This window comes from Lissotriton helveticus, chromosome 3_1 (genome assembly GCF_964261635.1).
Source record: "Lissotriton helveticus chromosome 3_1, aLisHel1.1, whole genome shotgun sequence".
NCBI lineage: Eukaryota > Metazoa > Chordata > Amphibia > Caudata > Salamandridae > Lissotriton > Lissotriton helveticus.
The window spans coordinates 1,103,163,316-1,103,186,573 of NC_136061.1; the positions used below are offsets into that span (position 1 = coordinate 1,103,163,316).

Below are 23,258 nucleotides of genomic sequence, written 5' to 3' on the forward strand. Positions count from 1 at the left end.
AACGTACTAATAATGAACAAAGACATCCCGCCCAACTCCAACCCCCCACCCCAATACCTCAGAACCACTGAAGTGTCTGTCGCGGTGAAGGCGGCATGGTGACCCCAACGGGAGCCCCCCGGCCCACTTCCGCCAATGGATCCCCAGAAGCCTCCTCATGAAACCTGAGCTGTCCCCTGGACTGCTAAGGCCCACAGGGGATGATAGCCTGATCATATGCTTCGACCGCCTAAACAGATATGTGAGTAAATTTGTCCGCCAGGAAAGTCCCGAAGAAGTCACGAGGCCAGCCTCCCTGAGTGGGGCACTGAGACAAATTACTGGCATTCCTATGGGACTTCGAACGACGTCTGGATCTTGAGTGCCTGTGCTTTTGACTTTAGGTTTAGGTGGCTTGCGGGCGGAGTCACTCGTTGACGAGTCGGACTCCAGTCTTGGTGGTGTTTGCGAATGCACCCTTACTGTCTCGTCCTTTCAGTGGAAAACGTCCTCCGGAGAATCAAAAAATAAAATTTGTGACTGATAAACCACCCTCAGCTTAGCAGGATACGGGAGAGCATACAGCAACTTCAAGTCGTGTAGGCGGGTCTTCGCGGCCATAGAGGATTGGCCCTTCTGCTGGACCAGGCGAGTGTAGTCTGGAAAGATCAGAATATGAGCATTTTCGCAATGCAGTGGTTCCTTAAGGCGGGTTTGTTTCAGGATAGCGTCCCAGTCGTGATAATTCAGGATTTGCGCTATGACTGGTCATGGTCGCACTCCCGGTGGCGGCTTCTGCATGAGGGCCCAAATGCGCCCTCTCAATGACAAAGCAGTTAGACATGGATTCTGAGGGGAACCAACTGACCAGCCATTTGGTCGAGAAATGTTCCATACTCCCCTCCCTCACAGCCCTCCTTGAACCCCACAAAGCACAGATTACTTCTCCGTGCCTTCCCATCCGCATCCACCACACGAGACACCAGGCCCCTAGTGAGGGTCTCCAAGGATGCTACTTTCCTTTGTAAAGTACTGATGGAGTCCTCCACTCCAGAGACCCCGTTTTCTGCTGCTGTAATGCACTCTGTCGCATTGCGCAGGTCCTGGCGGAGGAGTAAGACCTCAGAACCCTCCTCCCCTATTTTGATCTCGAGGACTGTGCGGTACTGCATAATTGCCGTCATAAGGGCAGCATTGTCCAGGACTCCGCCCTGTGCACCCTCCTGCTCCGACGCCGAGGCCGTGGGACCAGTGAAGCGGTCCATGGTGCTTTGCTTAGCCGGGCCCCCCGAATGCTTATCTCTCGTCATGGTATCACCTAGGGCGAGGCTCCAACACCAGGTGGAACCTCCACACAGTATGCCCAGCAAAAACGATGATGAAGAGGCCACCCCTACGTGGGAGGGGCATGACACCACCACCTAGGAATAGGCCCCCAGTCCGCTAGCCATGCCACTATTACCGGTTCACACAGGGTGTCACAGGAGCCCCCACGCACTCACTCCAATCGCAGCCCGACCCGGTCGCCGATCTTACAGCGGGGAGGAAAGCGCACACGCGGGGAAACCGGCCACGGTCCCACTGGAGACGGCTCCGCCGCACAAAGCCGAGTGGGCCACAATACAACACCCAAAGTCACTCATGCATCCCCTAGAGCTCAAACGGCCTGATATGACCGTCGATAGAGCGTCAGCACCTTTAGGCGGAGGATATAGCACAGAGCCGGGAGCCCCCAAAACAAAAGCCGGCCTCAACGCACACAGTCACCCTTGTCGTGTCTTTGCTTCAATGATGACAGACAAGTAAATCTTGATTATGGAGCTTTATTAATTGCTTCTACTCAGGTCCCTGTCCCTACTCTAACTGCCCCTTTCCTGTCTATGCTCCTCCTCTTCCCCCAACCCCTGGACTCCTCCCATCCCAACTACTAGACCGAGTACATCATCACATCTCCCCCTTTGTTAACAAAAACTTTCACATTTTCTAGTCCATTTCCTCAATCAGTCTCTTTGGTTTAAGTATGTCTCTTCGTGGTCGGAGACGCGGTCCCGCATCTGCAAGCGCATCTTCATTGGGCCGGTCAAGTCTCAGGGTTGGACTCGTTTAACTCAATCCGCCACCATCTCGGTGTGCTGTATCTCCATTAAGGATCTCTTTCATGCCCGGGGTACATTTCTGAAAATGGGACACATTTCGGGTGATCCTTCTTTGCTCAGATTCAGCAGTGATCATGGTGCCCTTTTGCTGAGTGATTATCAAAGGTTCTTCCTTGAACCGACAATCCGTTTTCTTGGTCTGCTCTTGTTTGACCACTACACAATCTCCTGTTCGAAAGGATGGGGACTTGGCACGCCGTCTGGTGTCTGCATACATTTTCATCCATCTCTTTCCTGCTTGGTCAGCCTTTGCAGTTTCTCTATGGAGGCGTGTTGAAGACACTGGTGTCAGAGCCCTTTCCCACGTCGGGATCCTCGTCCTGATAGGCCGCCCCAGCATAAGCGTGGCAGGACATTTTCCAGTGGTAGTAGTCCAATACGCTCTTAGCACTTCATTCAGAGCTACTTGTAAGTCCTTTTTTTCCCAACGTGGCCTGTTGAAAAGTCTTTTTCAGGGTGGCCATGAACCGCTCGATGGTGCCATTGGCTTGGGGCCACAACGGTGTAATCTTTCTATGTCGAAAATTCAAATGCTTTGCAAACTCACTGAATTCATGGCCATTGAATGGAGGACCATTGTCTGTCTTGAGTTCCTTGGGTACACCCCAGGCTGCAAACACTTCGTCTAGCACGGCAATTGTGCTGGAGGCATTAGTGGAAGACACAAATTGAGCTATCGGGAATCTTGAGTACTCATCCATGATAGCTACCACATACCTGCCTGACTGGAGGGGTCCGTAAAAGTCCATGGCAAGTTCCTGCCATACCCCTTTGGGCAATGGAGTCATTTGAAGGGGAGCTGAAGGCTCTCCCGACTTCACCAGTTGGCATTGGGGACAATCCTTCAGGGTGAGCTCCACCATTTGATCTAGTTGCGGGAACCAGACTCTCTCCCTTAAAGCTCTCTTTGTGGCAACGACTCCCCTATGCCCTTCATGTGCCAGGTTGACCACTCCTTGACGGAGCTGCCGCGGGATTACAATCCGATGGTCCCTCAGCAGGAGCCCCTCTGAGGTCGCTGACAACTCATCACTGATATGTCGGAAAGCTTGCATTTCCTGGCGTGTTGGGGGTCACTTGCTTCGTCCTCGCTGTCATGTCTCCAGCGATGTGTGTGTAATCGGCGCACGACCTTTTGGAGGATGTTGTCCTGTGCCGTAGCATCCTTGATTGCTTCTAACGGAACTTCCGGTGGTCGGGCTACACTTACCACAAAGTGTATATATTCCTCAGCCATTGACGGATGTGAGTCATGGGACGCTTGAGGGTGTCTGGACATGTAGTCCGCCGGATTCTCACCTTTCCCGGGTTTGTGAATGATGATGAACGTGTATTCCTGCAGGCGCAGACCCCATCTTTCAATGCGGGCGGCATCTTGGCCTTGGGATTACCGAAAATGGTGACAAGGGCCTGGTGATCCGTGATCATGGTAAAATGTTTGCCGAAGATGAATACGTGGAAGTGTTCACACGCCCACACGACAATGTGACGCCGCTCAGTGTCACTGTCATATTGAGCCAAGATGGCACCCAAACCCACTGGACTGGCATCCACCGTAATCTCCGTTTTCCTTTTGGTGTTGAAATAGGCCAAATTATTCGCCGATTCCACTGCTCGCTTAATTTCTTGGAACGCCCGCTCACACTGGGGGCTCCACACAAACGGTTGTCCTTGCTTCGTGAGGGCACGAAGGGGGTGACTGATAGTTGCATAGTCCTTGATATATCTGGAGCAATAGCTGGCCATGCCCAGGAAGGATCTGACATCACTGACGTCTTGCGGACTCTTGGTGGTGTTGAGCGCAGTAACCTTTTCGGGGTCAGGTTTCATTCCAGCCCCAGAAAATACATGACCAAAAAATTTAAGAGTGGACTGATGGAATTCACACTTATCCGGGTTCAGAGTTAAATTCGCTTCCAGGAGAGCATGGCATACTCGATCCAGGGCTTTGTCGTGTTCTTGTGTGTTTGATCCATATACCAAAATGTCATCACTGTAGTTTAAGGAATTCGGGATATGCCTGATGGTCTGGCGTATTACCTCCTGAAATATTTCCGCTGCAGAGGAGATGCCGAAACTCAGCCTTTTGTATCGAAACAGACCCAGGTGAATGGCAAAAGTCGTAATGTACCTTGACTTTTCGTGCAACTCCAGCTGATGATAACCCTTGTTGAGGTCTAACTTCGAGAATACCCTGGCACCGTTCAGTGCCGATATCATGTCACTCAGGTGAGGCCCTGGATGTCGCTCCCGTTCTATAGCCGTGTTGGGAACCCTCATGTCCACACATAGCCTTACTTTCTCCGGGGTACCCTTTTTGGGGACGATCACGACCGGTGACACGTCTTCTCGATAATGTCCGCTTGAAGGAGTTCCTGAATTTCGTCCTCAACAGCCTGCTGAAGGTGAAAGGGCACTCGCCTCGGGTGTTGAGCAACAGGGCGCACTTGGTCATTGATGTGTAGGCGAAATAGACACTTGTTCATTTTGCCGAGTCCACTAAACAACTTGGGAAATTTCCGGACAATATCTGGGTTGTCATGGACCCTGTATAAAATTTCAACCAGTCTGAGTCTCTCTGCCGTGGGCAGACTGAGAAGGCAACCAGCCTCTGGTCCCTCAATGACATGAATGTAAGCCGGTACGGCTGTGGACTCGTGCTTGAGCAATGTAGCGAACCTGCCCAGACAGGGGAGTGGCTTCTTTGCCATCCAGGTAAATACTCTGACATGTGCGGGACTCAGGACAGGCGGTGGTTCCATCTTGTGATATTCAGTCACAGGCATGTAATTCAAAGATGCCCCACTGTCAAGCACGAATTTGGTGTCATGAGTCCCCACTTTAATGTCTAGGGGAGGATATTTTTTTAGCTGGTCCGGGTCAGCCACCATACATATGTATTCATCCGTGAAGGCTGTCTCTTGAGAAGTCGACCTCGATTCCCTCGACGGTGACCGTCTGGTCCATTGGGATCTGCGAGATTTCTTGCTTGAATGTGACGAGCCAGAAGACGACAGTGCCCGGTCTTGTACAGCCTTTGCGTGATGTCGTTTTTCCTCGGGTCGAGATCTGGTTGTTTCACTCCTTCTCTCCATGCTGTACACTCCACACATGGCTTCGAAATGGTTCTTGCGACCACGTTGGCCCATTGCTGGACATGTGTCTGTGTGTGAGAAGTCATACCCACGTTGGTAGCATTTCCGTTGACGTTCTGGCTTTTTGATATGACTCGATGTCTTTTCTCTCCTTCCTGATTCGTAGCGCCGATGACTTCGGTGCATGTGTCTGGACGCTGGACGAGACCTTCTCTGCTGATCACTTGATCTTCTCTGAGTGCTGGAACTTTGAGTCCAATATGCTTGTTCCTTTTTCTCGCTCCTCCCTGTCTCCATGGTTTTAGCGTGCTCTTCTGCTTGGTCATATACTCTCGTCATTTCCTCGATCTCATCGAGATCATGGCTCTTTCTTAGCAGTCGCCTTCGGAGTGTCTCAGAATGGCAGCCTTCAATGACTCTCAGTCGGATGGCATCCTCCGTTGAAAATGAGTCAAAATTGCAGTACTGCGATAGCCGGCGCAGTCGTGAAATGAAAGTGCTCATCATTTCATCTTTGTCCTGACGCGCCTGATGAAACACGTAGCTCTCGTAGTCTACGTTTCTTTTGTGCACAAACTTCCTGTTGAGTGCATCACGCACTTTGTCATATGTTCCTTTGTCATCCGTCGGCAGTTCTTTGATTACCTTTCCAATTTCTTTGCCAACGAGATTGCGAAGTGCAATTAGTTTGTCTCTGTCTCCTGTGACTTTTGACCCTTCTAGGTAATCTTCAAAATCTTCAAGCCACTCCTGCCACCGTGGACCCATGCTTCCGCCCGCCACCAGGTTCAGCGGTTCCGGGGGGCGTAAGTGTGAGACGATGGGCACAACAGGGGCGGCCACCACTGCACTGCCTCCGTTCCGGCTTGGCAAGTTCGACATGGCTGGGGCTGAAACGCTAGCGACGCACATTTTGTACAGGCTAGGGCTCGCTTTTGCAACGTCCAATGCTTGTTTCTGCGACTGTCACTGTATGCACTTGCACTCCCCAATGCTTGTTTTGCAACTATCAGTGCTTGTTTTGCAAGGCCCAATGCTTGTTTCTGCGACTGTCACTGTATGCACTTGCACTCTCCAATGCTTGTTTTGCAATTATCAGTGCTTGTTTTGCAATGTCCAATGCTTGTTTTGCAGTCTTCAATGCTTGTTTTGCAAATGTCCAATGCTTGTTTTGCAGTCGTCAATGCTTGTTGGATTAGGCCTTTGTGCTGCCTGACTTCAAAATGGCCGCCAGTGAGTTGCACATGGAGGTCGTCCTGAAAGATGCCTGACTAAGATGGCTGCTGTTCTCGAACTCTCAGCCCCCACGAGGCTTCATTCACAGTCATTCTTTCGAGGCACACCTGTTCTCCAGGACTCACCGGCAGCATGCAGTCACGTTTCTTTGGTCCCTCTACGCTCTTGGAACTTCAAACGCATTCAGGTGCGATTAGAGAACATCCTTCGCTGCAGCTCGTCATTGGGGGCACCATTCCTCGCGCATCGAGGTGAGCTGGATATTTTCGCGCGCACGGGCGCTCTTTGTCAGGGCACTTCCACTCGTCACGGGCAGCGCTTCAGACGCTCCTTGGGCACCGGAGCAGTGGGCACGATCGGGGTGGGCACCCGACTTCTTTTCTTTCGTCGCGTGCCGGCACATCCTTCGGCACATACTCGGAAGAAGAAATTGGCAAACTGCTCAGCACCCTGAAACCATCCAATCACCTCACGGACCCCCTCCCTGCCTCCGCAGTAAAAGACTTTACCCCTTTGCTTCTCCCTCTCTGGACTAAAATTATCAACAGCTCTCTCCAACAAGGAAGCATACCTGACTCTCTCAAAATTGGACAGGTCACACCTCTACTAAAGAAACCTACAGCCGACCCCTCTGATCTTAACAATTATCGTCCCATCACCAATATTCCTACTCTCGCCAAACTATTGGAAAAATGCGCACAACTACAATTGACCAAACACATTGAGCAATTCCATCTCCTCAACGCCCACCAGTCAGGCTTCCGAGCAGGACACAGCACAGAGACTGCTATGACTCACATAATCGACGACGCACTTCAAATGCTAGACCAAAACGACACCTGCCTCCTCATCCTTCTAGATCTCTCTTCAGCATTCGACACCGTTAAACATGAGAACCTACTAGAACTACTAAATACAAGAATGGGTTTATCTGGAACTGTTCTCAAGTGGTTAACTTCCTTTCTTCACAGCAGGTCGCAGAAATTCAAGAGCAACAACCTGATGTCCTCGCCAATACCTGTAACGCTAGGCGTCCCCCAAGGATCCTCCCTATCCCCAACTTTGTTCAACCTAGTCATGGAACCTCTCACCTCCTTGCTACAAGCATCCAACGTAAACTTTCACATGTACGCCGATGACACTCAGCTATATCTCAAGTTACAATCCCCCAAAGACATCTTACGTCTGAACTCAACGATCAGGAGCACCCAATCTTGGCTGGCTGATAACCACCTCAAACTAAACGCTATGAAGACTGAGTTCCTTCTGATCTCACCTCCCACGGAAATATCTACCACACAAACATGGCTTAAGCACCTAACGGCACTCAATGTCCAACCGACCATAGTGGATTCAGCAAAATCTTTAGGCATAACACTTGACACCAACCTCAACATGCAGCAACATATCAGCAAGGCAACAAAGGGAGCGAACTTCCAGATCAATACTCTGAGGAAACTTAAACCCTACCTCCCAGCCAAAGACTTCCAAACAGCAGTACAATCGCTAGTCATCCCACGTATTGAATACGGCAGCACCGCCCTCTGCGGACTCCCCCTAACTACTACCGCACCACTAAGAGCTTCGCTGAATGCTGCAGCGAGACTCATCACTGGATCTAAAAAGCACTCCCACATTACCCCTGACTTGAAATCCCTGAACTGGCTGCCTTTTGAAGCCAGAATACAGCTGAAAATCGCCTGCATGACACACAAGGCGGTACACCTAAACTCACCCGGCTACCTCGCTCAGAAACTGACAATCTCTGCGGGAACTAGAAACACGAGAGGCACAAACAATCTTCTGCTGAAACCTCGAAGATTCCGGAAGGAAAAAACTTACAAGCACTCCTTCTCAGGATTGGCGCCTAGGATTTGGAACTCACTCCCTCCCGAAACCAGGCTTATCTCTTCCACTACACTCTTCAAAAAAGAAGTAAAAGCTATCCTCATGGCTAAATACACTTGATCTACCATCTCGAACTCTGTCAACACCTTGCACCGATCTGTTTTGCATGCTTGACTCATTTACTTATTTGTATGAGTTGTTTTATTACTCACGTGATGGCTTGCAGCCACCTATTTGTACTATGTGATCTATTGATTTATTGTTTGACTATGTTCCCTCATGTACCCCTCTATGTAAAGCGCTCTGATATCTGTGAAGATCTTGTTCGCGCTATATAAAACTTTGAAAATAAAATAAATAAATCGGGAGTGAGCCGCGATTTGGCGCGAAACAGCGCCCGGCTTCAAAACACTCCGGCACTCGATGGCGTTTAATTCCTCTGGGCTCTTACGCGACCAGTATGTCGCGGAGCAGGGATAATTACCGCTGGCCTCTTGATCTGGGCGGCGGACCCACTTTGGACACACGTGTCTCCACAGCGTTCTTTCGTTCACGCTGCTAGGGAAAGGGACACTTCTTCGTGGGTTTCTGTGGGTGACAGGCTGCACCATCCCACCCTCGTCGCCAGTTGTCGTGTCTTTGCTTCAATGATGACAGACAAGTATATCTTGATTATGGAGCTTTAATAATTGCTTCTACTCAGGTCCCTGTCCCTACTCTAACTGCCCCTTTCCTGTCTATGCTCCTCCTCTTCCCCCAACCCCATGGACTCCTCCCATCCCAACTACTAGACCGAGTACATCCTCACAACCCTCACACCTCCTGTGCGTGGCCCGATCCGACCACCGATGTGGGGACAGGGCTACAGGGATGGGGTCCACACGCACCCCCAGGATAAACTGGCCAGAAGCCCCCCTGGGGTGACAGATCACTTGCGGTCAGAAAGCAGCATATCCCTGTAGGGATGCAGGAGGAGGGGGGAGAACCCTCCGCAAATCCAACGGGCCTCACCCCCTCCACAACGGCCCACCAGCACTGCACCGTCCACCACCACGCTGCAGGCAGGTATTCACTGCCAGGGCCTAAATTTGACACCACAGGGGAAGCACAGGAGTTCCCCAAAGCAGAGGCCGGCCGAAACACCCACTGTCTGTCCGGACGTGCGGCCCCTCACAGCACCACCACTCTCTTCCTCCCCACTCGTGGCCCAATCTAACCACAGGAGCGGGGGCAGGGTGACACACGGGGTTCGCACACCACCCCAGGAGCTTTGTCGGAGCTACGGAGCCTCAAGCAAAGCAGGGCTCAGTAGAAATGCAGGGGGGAGGGAGGGTTTCTCCGTCGACTCACCAGGCCGCCCCAGCCCCTCCGCATCAGGATATCCGCACTACACTGGTCGCCGCCTCTCCGCAGACAGCGACACACAGCTGGAACACGATGTCGGCCCCAGGGCAGGACAGCGCTCGGCTCCAGTCACTGCCGTGTCCGGCTCAGCTGCGCCACACCGTCTCAGGCTCGCCACAGGGCCCGCCGGCCATGTACCTCATCAGAAAGGGCTGGAACACGCCTGGGGACGGTCAAGAACACCGCCGTAGATTACCCGTGGCACTCAGCCCCCCCCCTTGCAGTGTTTCCACGGCGGCGACAGTTGTAAAAGCAGGATAATTGAAGGATTTTAATGACCGGCTCAGCGGAGCTCGCCTACAGTGCGACCGCCATGATGGCTTGCTAGGCCACATCCCAAGAAAAGTGTTTTAATGTTATTTTCACCATAGTTTTAAATATCCAATTGAAGAGTGAAATCATAATTTTGATAACTATACAGGAAAAGTACCTTTATAAGCACTTACTGTGGTGTCTCTGAGCCAGAAGTGGCTTAAAATCAGCTCTGCCACTCATTACACATACAGACCTGGAATACACACATATGCCATGCCAAAGAGAGTTAACGACTCTTGCACAGAAGACAACGTCATGCCTCTGAGTCCAGGAAGAGCAGGGCAGCGTCTACTATTGGCTAATTAGCAGGGATTACCCATCACTGAATGGTGCAAGACGGGTGGCATAAGAAAGGGCAGCCTTACCACTCCTTCTTTTGACTTACTGATCTCAAATGGGCTGACAGAATGAATCTATTCACATTCATTCTCAGAGCCCTATTACACTCTTTAGCTTCACACCTAGTATGTGGTAGAATCCTATCTGATCCTGTTAGGTGTAAGAATTCATCGAAAAAAGGGAGCAGCCAGGGATCTGAAGAGAGACCTGACTGGTAGCAAGAACATGTCTGCCATCTTGAAACGGGCTCTGGGATCATTTTAAAGTAAGGTGAAGAAGACGGTCTATGAAAGGAGGTGGTCATAGTGCAAGAAAGCCACCAGGAGAGAGAGATGGTGCCTAAAAGCATGACCTTAGCGAAGTTAGAAGTGAGCTTATCTAGAAGCATTTAGCAGCGGCCATTTGGACAGGTGGAGACTTCCAGAAGTCAACACAGACCCCAGAAGTGAATAACTGGTTGCCTAGACTCTGCAATGTTTTGGTATGTGAAATGGGAGATTGTGCACTTTTAAACAATGATCATTTATTTCTACTGCTATGGACAGGTTTCTGAAATATTTTTGGGAGAAATAACAGACTTAGCTGTTAGAGTTGTCGACCAATGAAGGTCATGCTGTGCTTGTGGTACCTTATCACCGAAACTGTTGTTGACTAAGAATTCCAAACATAGATTAAGACTAAACCATTGTAGTTCTGAAAATTCCTGCAAGCAGTTTTGAACTTTAACTGAGCAAATGTTTGTTGTGGGAGGTGGCGTGGTGCGCAGGAGTAGATGAATATTGCACTGTGGATAGTACTTAATAAGATTGTAGAGGTGCTCTGTATTGTTTTTGGTATGTACTTTTGAAAACAACCTGTATTATAAAAGATTAAACAAAGTGTTATTTTCATGTTACAGGCCACTCTTCGATATGTTGTTAAGATGGTGACACTTATTCAAACGCTAGCCGACCATAGTGATGATGTCAACTGCTGTGCCTTTTCCTCCTATTACATGGCAACATGTTCCATGGACAAAACCATCCGTGTGTACGGGATGAGTGACTTTGTTGAACTTACTTATTCTCCACTGAAAGGTCACACATATGCTGTTCATTGCTGTTGCTTCTCTCCTCTTGGTGATATTTTAGCTTCATGTTCTACTGATGGTACTGTTATGTTATGGAATACTCAAAATGGACACACACTGGCAGTACTTGAACATCCCAGCAGTAGCCCTGTTCGAGTCTGCAGATTTTCCCCTCAATCAACATATTTGGTTTCTGGTGGAGCTGATGGCACTGTGGTTTTATGGAACGTTCAGTCATTAAAGTTTCACAGGTGAGCATTGCTGTAGACGGAGTCCTTGTTCATTTTATATTTAGGTAAGTTGCTTCTATGTTACATAATGGGATGGCCATCCATATTTACCATAAAAGATTATGCAGATCATGAATCCCCATAGTACATCAATTGCCCCTACAACATTCACAATATCCTGCAGTACTAACGTTATTAGATTACTGTCCTCTGGTGGTACTAGCAGACTTTGCAACAGCTACAGTATCTGGGGACAGAGTCTCATCTAAGTTATCACAACTTCACTCTTGTGTTGCCATGAAAGAGATTCAACATTTCTAAGTTATTTGCTGGAACATGAGAATGATACTTTACCAAATGTACAATGGCCGGCAGAAATTGTAGAAATGCAGTTTGTCACATATTAAACATTTGTGCAGTAAATGATCAAGGCAATACCTTACTCTTGACTTGAAGAACTAAGTCAGAAAATGGGACTCAGGCTTGGAGCATTTTTAAAGGCACTGCCAACAAACATGGGGATGTTAACCCCTTCGCTGCTAGGACTTTTCCCCCCTATGCTAAGCCTGTTTTTTAGCTATTTGGAGTAGTGCGCGCTTAGTTAGGCCCCTGTAGCTTTTTGACCACATAAGGTATCCACGCCAAATTTGCGTCCTTTTCTTCCAACATCATGGGGATTCTAAAGGCACCCAGGGTTTGTGGATTTCCCTGGAGGGGTCCCAGAAATTAGACAAAATACAGCTAATTTTTTTTTTTTTTTTTTAGAAAAAAAAGGGGAAAAAGTGCTGCAAATGAAAGCGTCTGGGTTTTTCCCTGCAAATGGTATCAAAAAAGGGTTTGTGGGGTTGAAATCACCATTTTCCCAGCTTTTAGGGAATGACAGATTTTTGTCAGAAAACCAACATTTTCTACACAGTTTTGGCATTTTTCTGGGACCTAGCCTATTTTTGCTATTTTTTGTGCTTTCAACCTCCTTCCAGTAAATGGTAGAAATCAGTATGAAAGCAATAATGGATCCTGGAAAGCTATACATTTTAGTAAAGTAGACAAAATGCTGAATTCCGCAAGGGGTCATTTGTGTAACTCCGAGGTTTCTTTTTAAAAAAATTTATTTATTCAACACAGTTCCAACAACATAGGAGAAATGCGACACCATAGAGAGATCAAACTATAAAGAATATTACATATGGCTTGAATACAAAGACTTAAATTAAGTAAATCAAAATGGGATTACATCATGTATTCATATAATCAGAAAATTCTTCCCAAATACACAGTCCTATTTTTCGTTTCCGTTCCCCCTTTATAGAGTAAAGGCTCAGTTCAAGGTTAACTAAATTATACATTTTTGCCCGCCAGGTCTCGAAAATTGGTGGATCAGGACCATTTTGCGGCTATACATAATCGGGCTACAGTCATTGCGACAAACAATAAATACCGGTGATTATACAAAAGGCTCTCTTTCTTAACCACCTGTCCCATGCCTAGAGCATTAGGGCAGGCGTTATTTTTAGCGATTGCCCAAAAATATTAAAAAATAACTTTTCTATACCCTGGATGAAAAAATTAAGTTTAACACAAGTGAAAAATATATGTAGACTGTCTGCATTTTCACTCCCACAGCGATAACATCTTCCATCGTAGTGATCGCCCCATTTGCGCATACGCGCAGGAGTATAATACAAATTAAATGCTGTTTCAAAAAATTGTGCTTTCAGGATTGCGGATAAAAAAACTGTTAGCCCTATCTAAAGCCTCTGCAATAGAAATATCAGTTTCCCCCAATGCTGCCTCCCACCGTGCATTATGTTTTGCCAGATCATCGATTGCAAATGAAGACCGTATTTTGTACAGTGATGCTATCTTCCCCTGAGCCCTTACAGCTTCTATAAGCACATTTGGACTAACTTTCACTTTTCTGCGGTTAAGGAAGTCCCAAATTTGGAGAAATTAAAAAAAATGTGAGTGAGGAAGATTATTTTGTTTTGAGAGATCCTCATACTGAATGATTCGTCCCTCGCTGTCATAGAATTCTCCTATATGACAAATGCCCTTATCTCTTCAATCGGAGACTACCTTATCTTGGAATATAATCCGAGGTAAATTAGCCGCATTTAAAGGTGTATAATATGTCAGACCTTCTAAAGCAGTTATTTTGCGTATCTTCCTCCAAGCTTTAAAGGCCGCTTCCAGAATCTTAAAGCGAGTTCTTTTATAATAATTCCCATATATTTCATTAAATAAACAATATTTTCCTTTTGATTCCAAAACTAACTGAAAAATTGAAGGGGCTTCAGCTATACTGCCAATTTTTTTACCAGTCGGTAGTATAGCCATTTTTTGCAGAAAACAAGCATAATAATAAAACACAAAATTGGGTAATGCCAAACCTCCCCTTATAGTTGGCAGCATCATATATTTAGCAGCTCGACGCGGCTTTCCAGGAGCCCAAAGAAATTTAACAAATAGTGATTGCAAATTTTGCAGTTGCTGTGGCGTTATCTCGAGTGGAATAGATCTAAACAGGTAGAGTACCCGAGGTAGTATATTCATCTTTAAAATGTTCACTCTACCTATTATAGTAAAGTGTAGCCATCCCCACCTCTCCAAAGAATTTCTGACATTCCCTAATAATGCCCCCCAGTTTGCATCTACTAAATCCCTCATAGATTTCCTAATTTTAATGCCTAGGTATGTAGCTTCAGCAACTACTCTTGGATCTTGAAATCTAGTATTTTCTGTACATACTATTAGCGTCTTATTAACATTCAATTTATAACCAGTCATCTGTCCAAATTAGAGTGCTAAACGTTCTATCTCTGGCAGTACTGTAGCCGGATCCTCTGAGATCACTGCATAAGCAAATACAGAATAAGGGGCATCGTGAACTAGAAAAGGCTTAATCTCATGACTTTTTAAAAGCATTATCGACAAAGGGATTGATATATAGAGTAAATAATAAGGGGGAACAAGGACATCCCTGCCTTGTCCCTCTGGTGATTTTTACCGTCTCTGAGATCATACCCATTGCCGCTATTCTCGCAACTGGGGATGAGTACAAAACCCTCAAAGCTGTCATAAAACCTTTTTGAAAACCTACCCTTGACATCAATCTCCATAAGTACCCCCACTCAACTCGATCAAACGCTTTTTCTGCGGTTAATAAAATAAGCCCCAACTGTCGCTTCTGAGTTTGAGCGAAATCAAACCTAGTGATTACTTTGTTAATATGTGAAACTGTACCCCTAGCGGGAATTAATCCATGCTGGCTATTTGACACTAAAGATGCTATAACATTGGACAGACGATTAGCTAATATCTTTGAGTAAATTTTCCCATCACAATTAAGTAATGAAATGGGACGGTATGAGCTAGGTATCTCTGGATTTTTGCCTTTCTTACTAAATACAACTATTGTTGCTTCATCCCAAGATTTAGGAGCCACACCCATTTGAGCGGCTCTGAATGTTGCAAACATCATATCCTTTAATTGATTAAAAAAAAGCTTATAAATCTCTCCCGGAATGCTATCCGGACCTGCTGCTTTAGCCATCGCTAGAGACTTAACTGCACACTCTAACTCTTGCATAGTGATTGGAGTATCAAGCTGCGCTGCCACATCTGGATCTAATTCAGGAAAATCTTGGGCCTGCAAAAAATCTAATCCTTCACCCCCTGCACTTTGTTGCGAATACAGATCAGTATAAAACTGAGGAAAGATAGCCAAGATACCTGGTGTATCAGTTCTTACTGACCCTGCACTGTCTTGTAGTCCAGATATGCGTCTAGATTCTTCATTCATGCGTAGTTTAAGGGCAAGGCATCTCCCAACTGCTTCACCATATTCATGGCATTGCTTCCGATGGGCCTGATATTCCTTGCGTTTTCTTGATCCCAAACCCCTCTTATTTTAGCACGTTTCCTGGCTACATCATCTTCAAGTTGTTGAATGTTCCCCTGATGTTTTATACCTTGGGTCAGTTTCTCCTCTGCCACTTTCAAAGCAGAAAAAAGATTTAGCATCTCCCTTTTTACTTTACTATGAAAGAACAGGCCAAAGCTTGTTGCTTCACTCCTAAAACAGGCCTTGAACGTATCCCATACTATATCTATATAGCCGATTGTCTATTATTCTCAACAAATTCCTCCAGCCATCTGGCTATGTGTATTTTAAATTGATCATTAAGGCATAATTTGTGTTCAAAAGTGAATTTTTTTAGCCTTGCCAACTCTCCTATGCCAGTCAATACTAGTAGAATAGGGGCATGATCTGACGAAATTCTAGGGTATATCTGCATTTCTGCTCCAGTCAGTAAAACGGAGGATGTAAAAAAATAATCTAATCTCACCATTTTTTTATGAGGGTAGGAATAAAAAATATATCCTGGGTCTGTTGCATGTAATTTTCCCCATGCATCTAATAGCCCATGATCCCTTAACAAATTAACCAGAGCCTTAAAGACCCGGGGTTTTCGTCCTTTATATTCTTGGGAGCCCATCAGTTCTTGATTGGTTAGATTTATATTTATGTCTCCACAGATGATCAGCGGAGTTGGCCAAGCCGCTAGTTCGATATTCAAATCTTCCAAAATTATAGCCTCATCTAAATTCGATCCATAAATGGTACATAAAGTAAAATTAAAATTGCGCATGCCCCCACAAAATTCCACAATGGCCCACCGACCAAGTTTATCGGCTGAGCTACGAATACATCTATATGAGTTACATTTTGATAAAATTGCACCCCCCCGAACCGTCCCTGATTGTTGTGACGCAGCAACTACTGAAAACCCTAAGTCATTTACGATCTGCCATTTACTCCAAGATATATGTGAATATGCGAAAAAGAAAGTTTAGGGTAGATATGGAATGCATGCCAAATTTTCTACGACCAACATTACCCTATTAACACCATTAAACCTTAATAGAATTCAAATATTCTTTTGCAGGACCCTCAGAGGTGAAAAAGCGTGTGCGATCCTGGAAAATAACCTTCAACTTAGCTGGATTCAGTAAAAAGGCCTGTGCTCCTTTGACTTGAAATTGAGAAATTAGCTGCCGTAATTGCCAACGACTCTCGACCGTGTATCTACAAAAATCAGGTCGAACAAAAAATTCAATAGCCCTAGGTTTAAGATCGGATTGGCCTGCCCGGGGCCGGATATTAAATGGGGAAACGGTGAGCCCTCTCTATCTCCCTGTCCCTGTCCCATTTATTATGTTCTGGAAATGCTGTTTTAAATAAATCCACGATAAACTTGTGAGGATACTGCCCCTCCTTTCCCTCTGGAACTGTAACACTCGCAAATTATTTTGACGAGATCTGTTTTCCAATTCGGCCAATTTCCATTGTGTGTCCTCCTTAATACCGTACAAAGTCTCATTCTTGGCCTTTTGTTGTGCAGCTTCATCTTCCAGAACAGATATCCGAGATTCTGCCACAGTGAATCTAGAAGCAAAATTGGACTGTGATTTTGCAAGCCTACGAACAGAATTTTGAAGTTTGCGGCACAAGTTCTGCACTCTCAGGCTTTCCTCCCGTGTCTCATCTCTCAAAGACATAATTGACTGATATATCAGTGAGAGGGATATTTCTTCCTCCCCATGCACTACCAAGCCTGCCTCAGTCTGATACTTTCGACGCTGCTCAACCTCCTTATCTGTTGTGATTTCAGGCTTTTTGCGAACAGTACGAGGGCTGGTTTCAAAATCTACAGAGTCCTCTAAACATTCACAGTTATGGGGGCTGCCTCCAGTTAAGCTCATATGCTGTGCATATTGCGCCACTAAATCCTCGCACGATGAGGTTGTTGATTGTTCAGATCATGAGTAAAAATCTCCAGAATGAACCTCATGTGTCTGAACCCGAGTCTCTTCCACTGGCGTATCTACATTATCCGGTTCAATAGCAAGTTCCTTCCCATTCATAATATTGCCTAGTGTACCATCCAGTGTGCACGCTTCCCCCATAGAAACAGTTAAATCTCCATCTCCTTCTCCGACCGCCATTAGCATTTTCTGGGGGTGTGCTTCATTTCTGCTGGCCGGAACCCCCACCACTGAGGGGGCAGCAATAGGTATTGAAGTTGATGAATCGCTAGCGACATCCGTGTGTGAACTTGCCAAAGCTCCAGTCTCTAACAAAGGTGAGCCTTTTTTCCCCATAGATTTGTCCTTAGATGCCGAAAACATCCCATGTATTTTTTTTTTCCCCGACCGCACTTTTCTTTTTATTGTCCAGATCTCCCTTATTACTTTTGGCCACATTAGGTTGACTGTCAGGGGATGCGTCGCTCACCTCTGTTCCGCCGCTTGTGACTTGCTCTTCCACAGCTCTCGGTCTTCCACGGGCTCCCTTAGGCGGCATCGCTACGCTGTGTTTGCCGGAGCAGTGCTTCTGAAAGGCGCCGCATATGTGATCAATCCAGCCTCTAGGCAGAGAGAACGCCCAGCGTCTCCGACGATACCACTGGACTTTTGCCTAAAAAAACGCCAGGCTGTAAAGTCCGCTACCTCTACAAATGTTTACAAACGAAAAGAGTTTGTACTCATAGAGAAGTACCGCCTTGCAGGTAAAATCGCAATTTCACTTTTTAACCGCTACAGTCAGCATTTGCTTCTCCCACTCCTCCAGCGCGAAACGCCGATAACTTGTAGGCAGAAGCAGAGAGCGAGCAGCTTACACGTCCACTCCTGTGGACGCCACCTTGCCTCTCAAGGTTTCTTTATAGAAACTAACAGTTAAATATTGGAAAAATTGAAAATTAGTTGAAAAAAAAACACCCTTCGTGTCAACGTTTTCACCTGTAACTTCTTCTAATTATGACAGCTATTTGAAAGCATTATACAGTTACATCCACTGGACCTTACTGGTTGTGGGGATATATAGGACTTGTAGGTTCACCAAGAACCCAACGGACCCAGAGCCAAAAACTGAGCAGCGTCTTGCAATGTTTTTTATTATGTATCGGGTATAGAGCAATTATTCTGGGAAAGTGTATACATCGAAAATTTAATATTAAAGACTCCTATATATTTCTGAAATGGGAACAAAATATAGAGTTTAGAAACAGTATATATTTGCACATTTCCGAAATTGGGAATACTCCTACTAGTATGACAATTATCGGTCATTTTTCAAAATGACTTCTTTTTTACACATTGTCTTTCATTTGGAAGGCAGAAATGCATTGAAAGTCAATAGGCAATAACAGTTGCTTTGCAAATCTGAATTACCCTAAGTCTCCCGATAAAAATGGTACCTCACTTGTGTGGGTTGACATAGTGGCCACGACAGGAAATGGCTCAAAACCCAACATGAACACACCACATTTTCAAAATGAAAAATTACCTTTTTTTGGCAAAGTGCTTAGCTGTAGTTTTTGAACCCTTGCTCTGCCGGCACCTAGGGAAACCTAGCAAACCTATACATGTTTTAAAACTAGACACCCTGGGGAATCCAGCATGGGGTGACTTGACTGGTTCCCAGCAAGTTCTGTTACCCAGAATCCCTTGCAAATTGTCCAAAAAAACACCTTTTCCTCACATTTCTGTGATGGAAAGTTCTGGAATCTGCATGGATCCACAAATTTCCACCCACCCCGCATTCCCCAAAGTCTTCAGAGAAAAATTGTACCTCACTTGTGTGGGTAGTTCTAGTGCCTGGGACAGGAAAATGCGCAAAACACTATGTGGACACACCCCAATTTCACAGTGAACAAGCATTGGCATAGCCAATAGGTCTCGCATTTGGGACCTTATAAGTGTTTAGTCATGCAACAGTTGGTGTTGTTGCACCAAGGCTATTCTGCTGCATAACTAAATACTTATCGGCTCCAAATAGCGAGACCTATTGGCCTAGTGTGCACTGACGGCTGGTGGTGTGTGTGCATGGTGGAAGTGTGCACTGACGGCTGGTGGTGTGTGTGCCTGGTGGAAGAGTGCACTGACGGCTGGTGGTGTGTGTGCCTGGTGGAAGCGTGCACTGACGGCTGGTGGTATGTGTGCCTGGTGGAAGCATGCACTGACGGCTGGTAGTGTGTGTGCCTGGTGGAAGCATGCACTGACGGCTGGTGGAATGTGTGCCTGGTGGAAGCGTGCACTGACGGCTGGTGGTGTGTGTGCCTGGTGGAAGCGTGCACTGATGGCTGGTGATGTGTGTGCCTGGTGGAAGAGTGCACTGACGGCTGGTGGTGTGTGTGCCTGGTGGAAGCGTGCACTGACGGCTGGTGGTATGTGTGCCTGGTGGAAGCGTGCACTGACGGCTGGTGGTGTGTGTGCCTGGTGGAAGCGTGCACTGACGGCTGGTGGTATGTGTGCCTGGTGGAAGCATGCACTGACGGCTGGTAGTGTGTGTGCCTGGTGGAAGCATGCACTGACGGCTGGTGGAATGTGTGCCTGGTGGAAGCGTGCACTGACGGCTGGTGGTGTGTGTGCCTGGTGGAAGCGTGCACTGATGGCTGGTGATGTGTGTGCCTGGTGGAAGAGTGCACTGACGGCTGGTGGTGTGTGTGCCTGGTGGAAGCGTGCACTGACGGCTGGTGGTATGTGTGCCTGGTGGAAGCGTGCACTGACGGCTGGTGGTGTGTGTGCCTGGTGGAAGCGTGCACTGATGGCTGGTGGTGTGTGTGCCTGGTGGAAGCATGCACTGACGGCTGGTGGAATGTGTGCCTGGTGGAAGCGTGCACTGATGGCTGGTGGTGTGTGTGCCTGGTGGAAGCGTGCACTGACGGCTGGTGGTGTGTAGGCCTGGTGGAAGCGTGCACTGACGGCTGGTGGTGTGTGTGCCTGGTGGAAGCGTGCACTGACGGCTGGTGATGTGTGTGCCTGGTGGAAGAGTGCACTGACGGCTGGTGGTGTGTGTGCCTGGTAGAAGCGTGCACTGACGGCTGGTGGTATGTGTGCCTGGTGGAAGCATGCACTGACGGCTGGTAGTGTGTGTGGCTGGTGGAAGCATGCACTGACGGCTGGTGGAATGTGTGCCTGGTGGAAGCGTGCACTGATGGCTGGTGGTGTGTGTGCCTGGTGGAAGCGTGCACTGACGGCTGGTGGTGTGTGTGCCTGGTGGAAGCGTGCACTGACGGCTGGTGGTGTGTGGGCCTGGTGGAAGCGTGCACTGATGGCTGGTGATGTGTGTGCCTGGTGGAAGAGTGCACTGATGGCTGGTGATGTGTGTGCCTGGTGGAAGAGTGCACTGACGGCTGGTGGTGTGTGTGCCTGGTGGAAGCGTGCACTGACGGCTGGTGGTATGTGTGCCTGGTGGAAGCGTGCACTGACGGCTGGTGGTGTGTGTGCCTGGTGGAAGCGTGCACTGACGGCTGGTGATGTGTGTGCCTGGTGGAAGCGTGCATTGACGGCTATAGTGGTGTGTACCTGATGTCCCTGGTGAAAGCGTACACTGATGACTGATGATGTGTGTGCCTGGTGGAATCAGGAGCATTCACAGTGATAGAAGACCCAAATGAAAATGACGAAGACGAGGGGGAGGAGGGGGAGAAGGGAGGTGGAAGCATGCACTGACGGCTGGTGGTGTGTGTGCCTGGTGGAAGTGTGCACTGACGGCTGGTGGTGTGTGTGCCTGGTGGAAGCGTGCACTGACGGCTGGTGTGTGTGCCTGGTGGAAGCATGAACTGAAGGCTGGTGGTAGCCTGCACTGACGGCTGGTGGTGTGTCTGCCTGGTGGAAGCGTGCACTGACGGCTGGTGGGTTGTGTGCCTGGTGGAAGCGTGCACTGACGGCTGGTGGTGTGTGTGCCTGGTGAAAGGGTGCACTGACGCCTGATGGTGTGTGTGCCTGGTGTAAGGGCGCACTGATGGCAGGTGGTGTGTGTGCCTGGTGGAAGCATGCACTGACGGCTGTTGGTGTGTGTGCCTGGTGGAAGGGTGCACTGACGGCTGTTGGTGTGTGTGCCTGGTGGAAGGGTGCACTGACGGCTGGTGGTGTGTGTTCCTGGTGGAAGCGTGCACTGATGGCTGGTGGTGTGTGTGCCTGGTGGAAGCGTGCACTCACGGCTGGTGGTGTCTGTGCCTGGTGGAAGTGTGCACTGACGGCTGGTGGTGTCTGTGCCTGGTGGAAGCGTGCACTGACGGCTGGTGGTGTGTGTGCCTGGTGGAAGCGTGCACCGATGGCTGGTAGTGTGTGACGGCTGATAGTGTGTGTGCCTGGTGGAAGCATGCACTGACGGCTGGTGGTGTGTGTGCCTGCTGTAAGGGTACACTGATGGCTGGTGGTGTGTGTGCCTGGTGGAAGCATGCACTGACGGCTGGTGGTGTGTGTGCGCCTGGTGGAAGGGTGCACTGACGGCTGGTGGTGTGTGTGCCTGGTGGAAGCGTGCACTGATGGCTGGTTGTGTGTGTGCCTGGTGGAAGGGTGCACTGACTGCTGGTGGTGTGTGTGCCTGGTGGAAGCGTGGACTGACGGCTGGTGGAAGCGTGCACTGACGGCTGGTGGTGTGTGTGCCTGGTGGAAGTGTGCACTGACGGCTGGTGGTGTGTGTGCCTGGTGGAAGTGTGCACTGACAGCTGGTGGTGTCTGTGCCTGGTGGAAGCGTGCACCGATGGCTGGTAGTGTGTGACGGCTGGTAGTGTGTGTGCCTGGTGAAAGTGTGCACTGACCGCTGGTGGTGTCTGTGCCTGGTGGAAGCGTGCACTGACGGCTGGTGGTGTGTGTGCCTGGTGGAAGCGTGCACTGACGGCTGGTGGTGTGTTTGCCTGGTGGAAGCGTGCACTGACGGTTGGTGGTGTCTGTGCCTTATGGAAGCGTGCACTGATGGCTGGTGGTGTGTGTGTGTGTGTGTGTGTGCCTGGTGAAAGCGTGCACCAACGGCTGGTGGTGTGTGCCTGGTGGAAGCGTGCACCGATGGCTGGTAGTGTGTGACGGCTGGTAGTGTGTGTGCCTGGTGAAAGATGAAATGTACAGCTTGATAGAGAGACAAACCGGACAAAGATTACTGCACAGCCACCTATTCCTCTAGCACACACACATACTGGTTAGGTCTCGGCTAAGCACGCGGAAGCGCGTTCTCGCCGAGACCTTTTGTCGGCGTGTCTGGTTTCCAGGAGACAATCCTGGCCGCGCGCATCTCCTTGGAGGCGATTTGAAACTGGCACGTGCACGCGAACGCGCTCGCTGGGGCCAGCTGCTGTTGCGCATTCACACAGACACACACACACACACGAGCGCCCATGCACGCTCGCACATACAGACACCCCCCGCCACACATACACACGCGCGCGTACACACACACACACACACACACACACACACACACACACACACACGAGTGCTCCCCTCCCCCCCGTCGCACACAGGCACACACACAAGTTCACCAAGACCCCCCCAGCCCTTTTTAACTTACCGGGCCAATCTCGGGGGACTCTGCCACTGCGGCTCTTGCCAGCTCCTTTCCTGGGGCTCCCTCTTGGCCAAGGGAGCCCCGCAACACTTGCGTAACCTCCTGCTGGCGGCCCCGGGGCTCTCCACCGCTCACAGGAGCCCCGGGCCGCGATACGCATTTACTTCGCCTGCCTCCTCTTCCGGTCCGGACGCGGCCCCGCCCCGTCACAGGCGACATTGCCTGACTTCCGGT

General features: G+C 48.6%; 1 protein-coding gene across 3 annotated transcripts in view; it reads left to right on the forward strand.

Moving 5' to 3' along the window:
• Window positions 1–23,258, forward strand: part of WDSUB1 (WD repeat, sterile alpha motif and U-box domain containing 1) — a 321,017-nt gene that overhangs the window by 37,628 nt on the left and 260,131 nt on the right. For 2 of the 3 annotated variants that reach the window (XM_078681698.1, XM_078681697.1), the window contains one exon: window positions 11,271–11,692. The exons of the other annotated variant lie outside the window; for it this stretch is intronic. In XM_078681698.1, coding sequence (XP_078537824.1) covers window positions 11,295–11,692 — 398 coding nt within the window. In that variant the 5' untranslated portion in view covers window positions 11,271–11,294. The remainder of the gene's footprint in view (window positions 1–11,270; window positions 11,693–23,258) is intronic. 3 annotated transcript variants of the gene reach the window in all.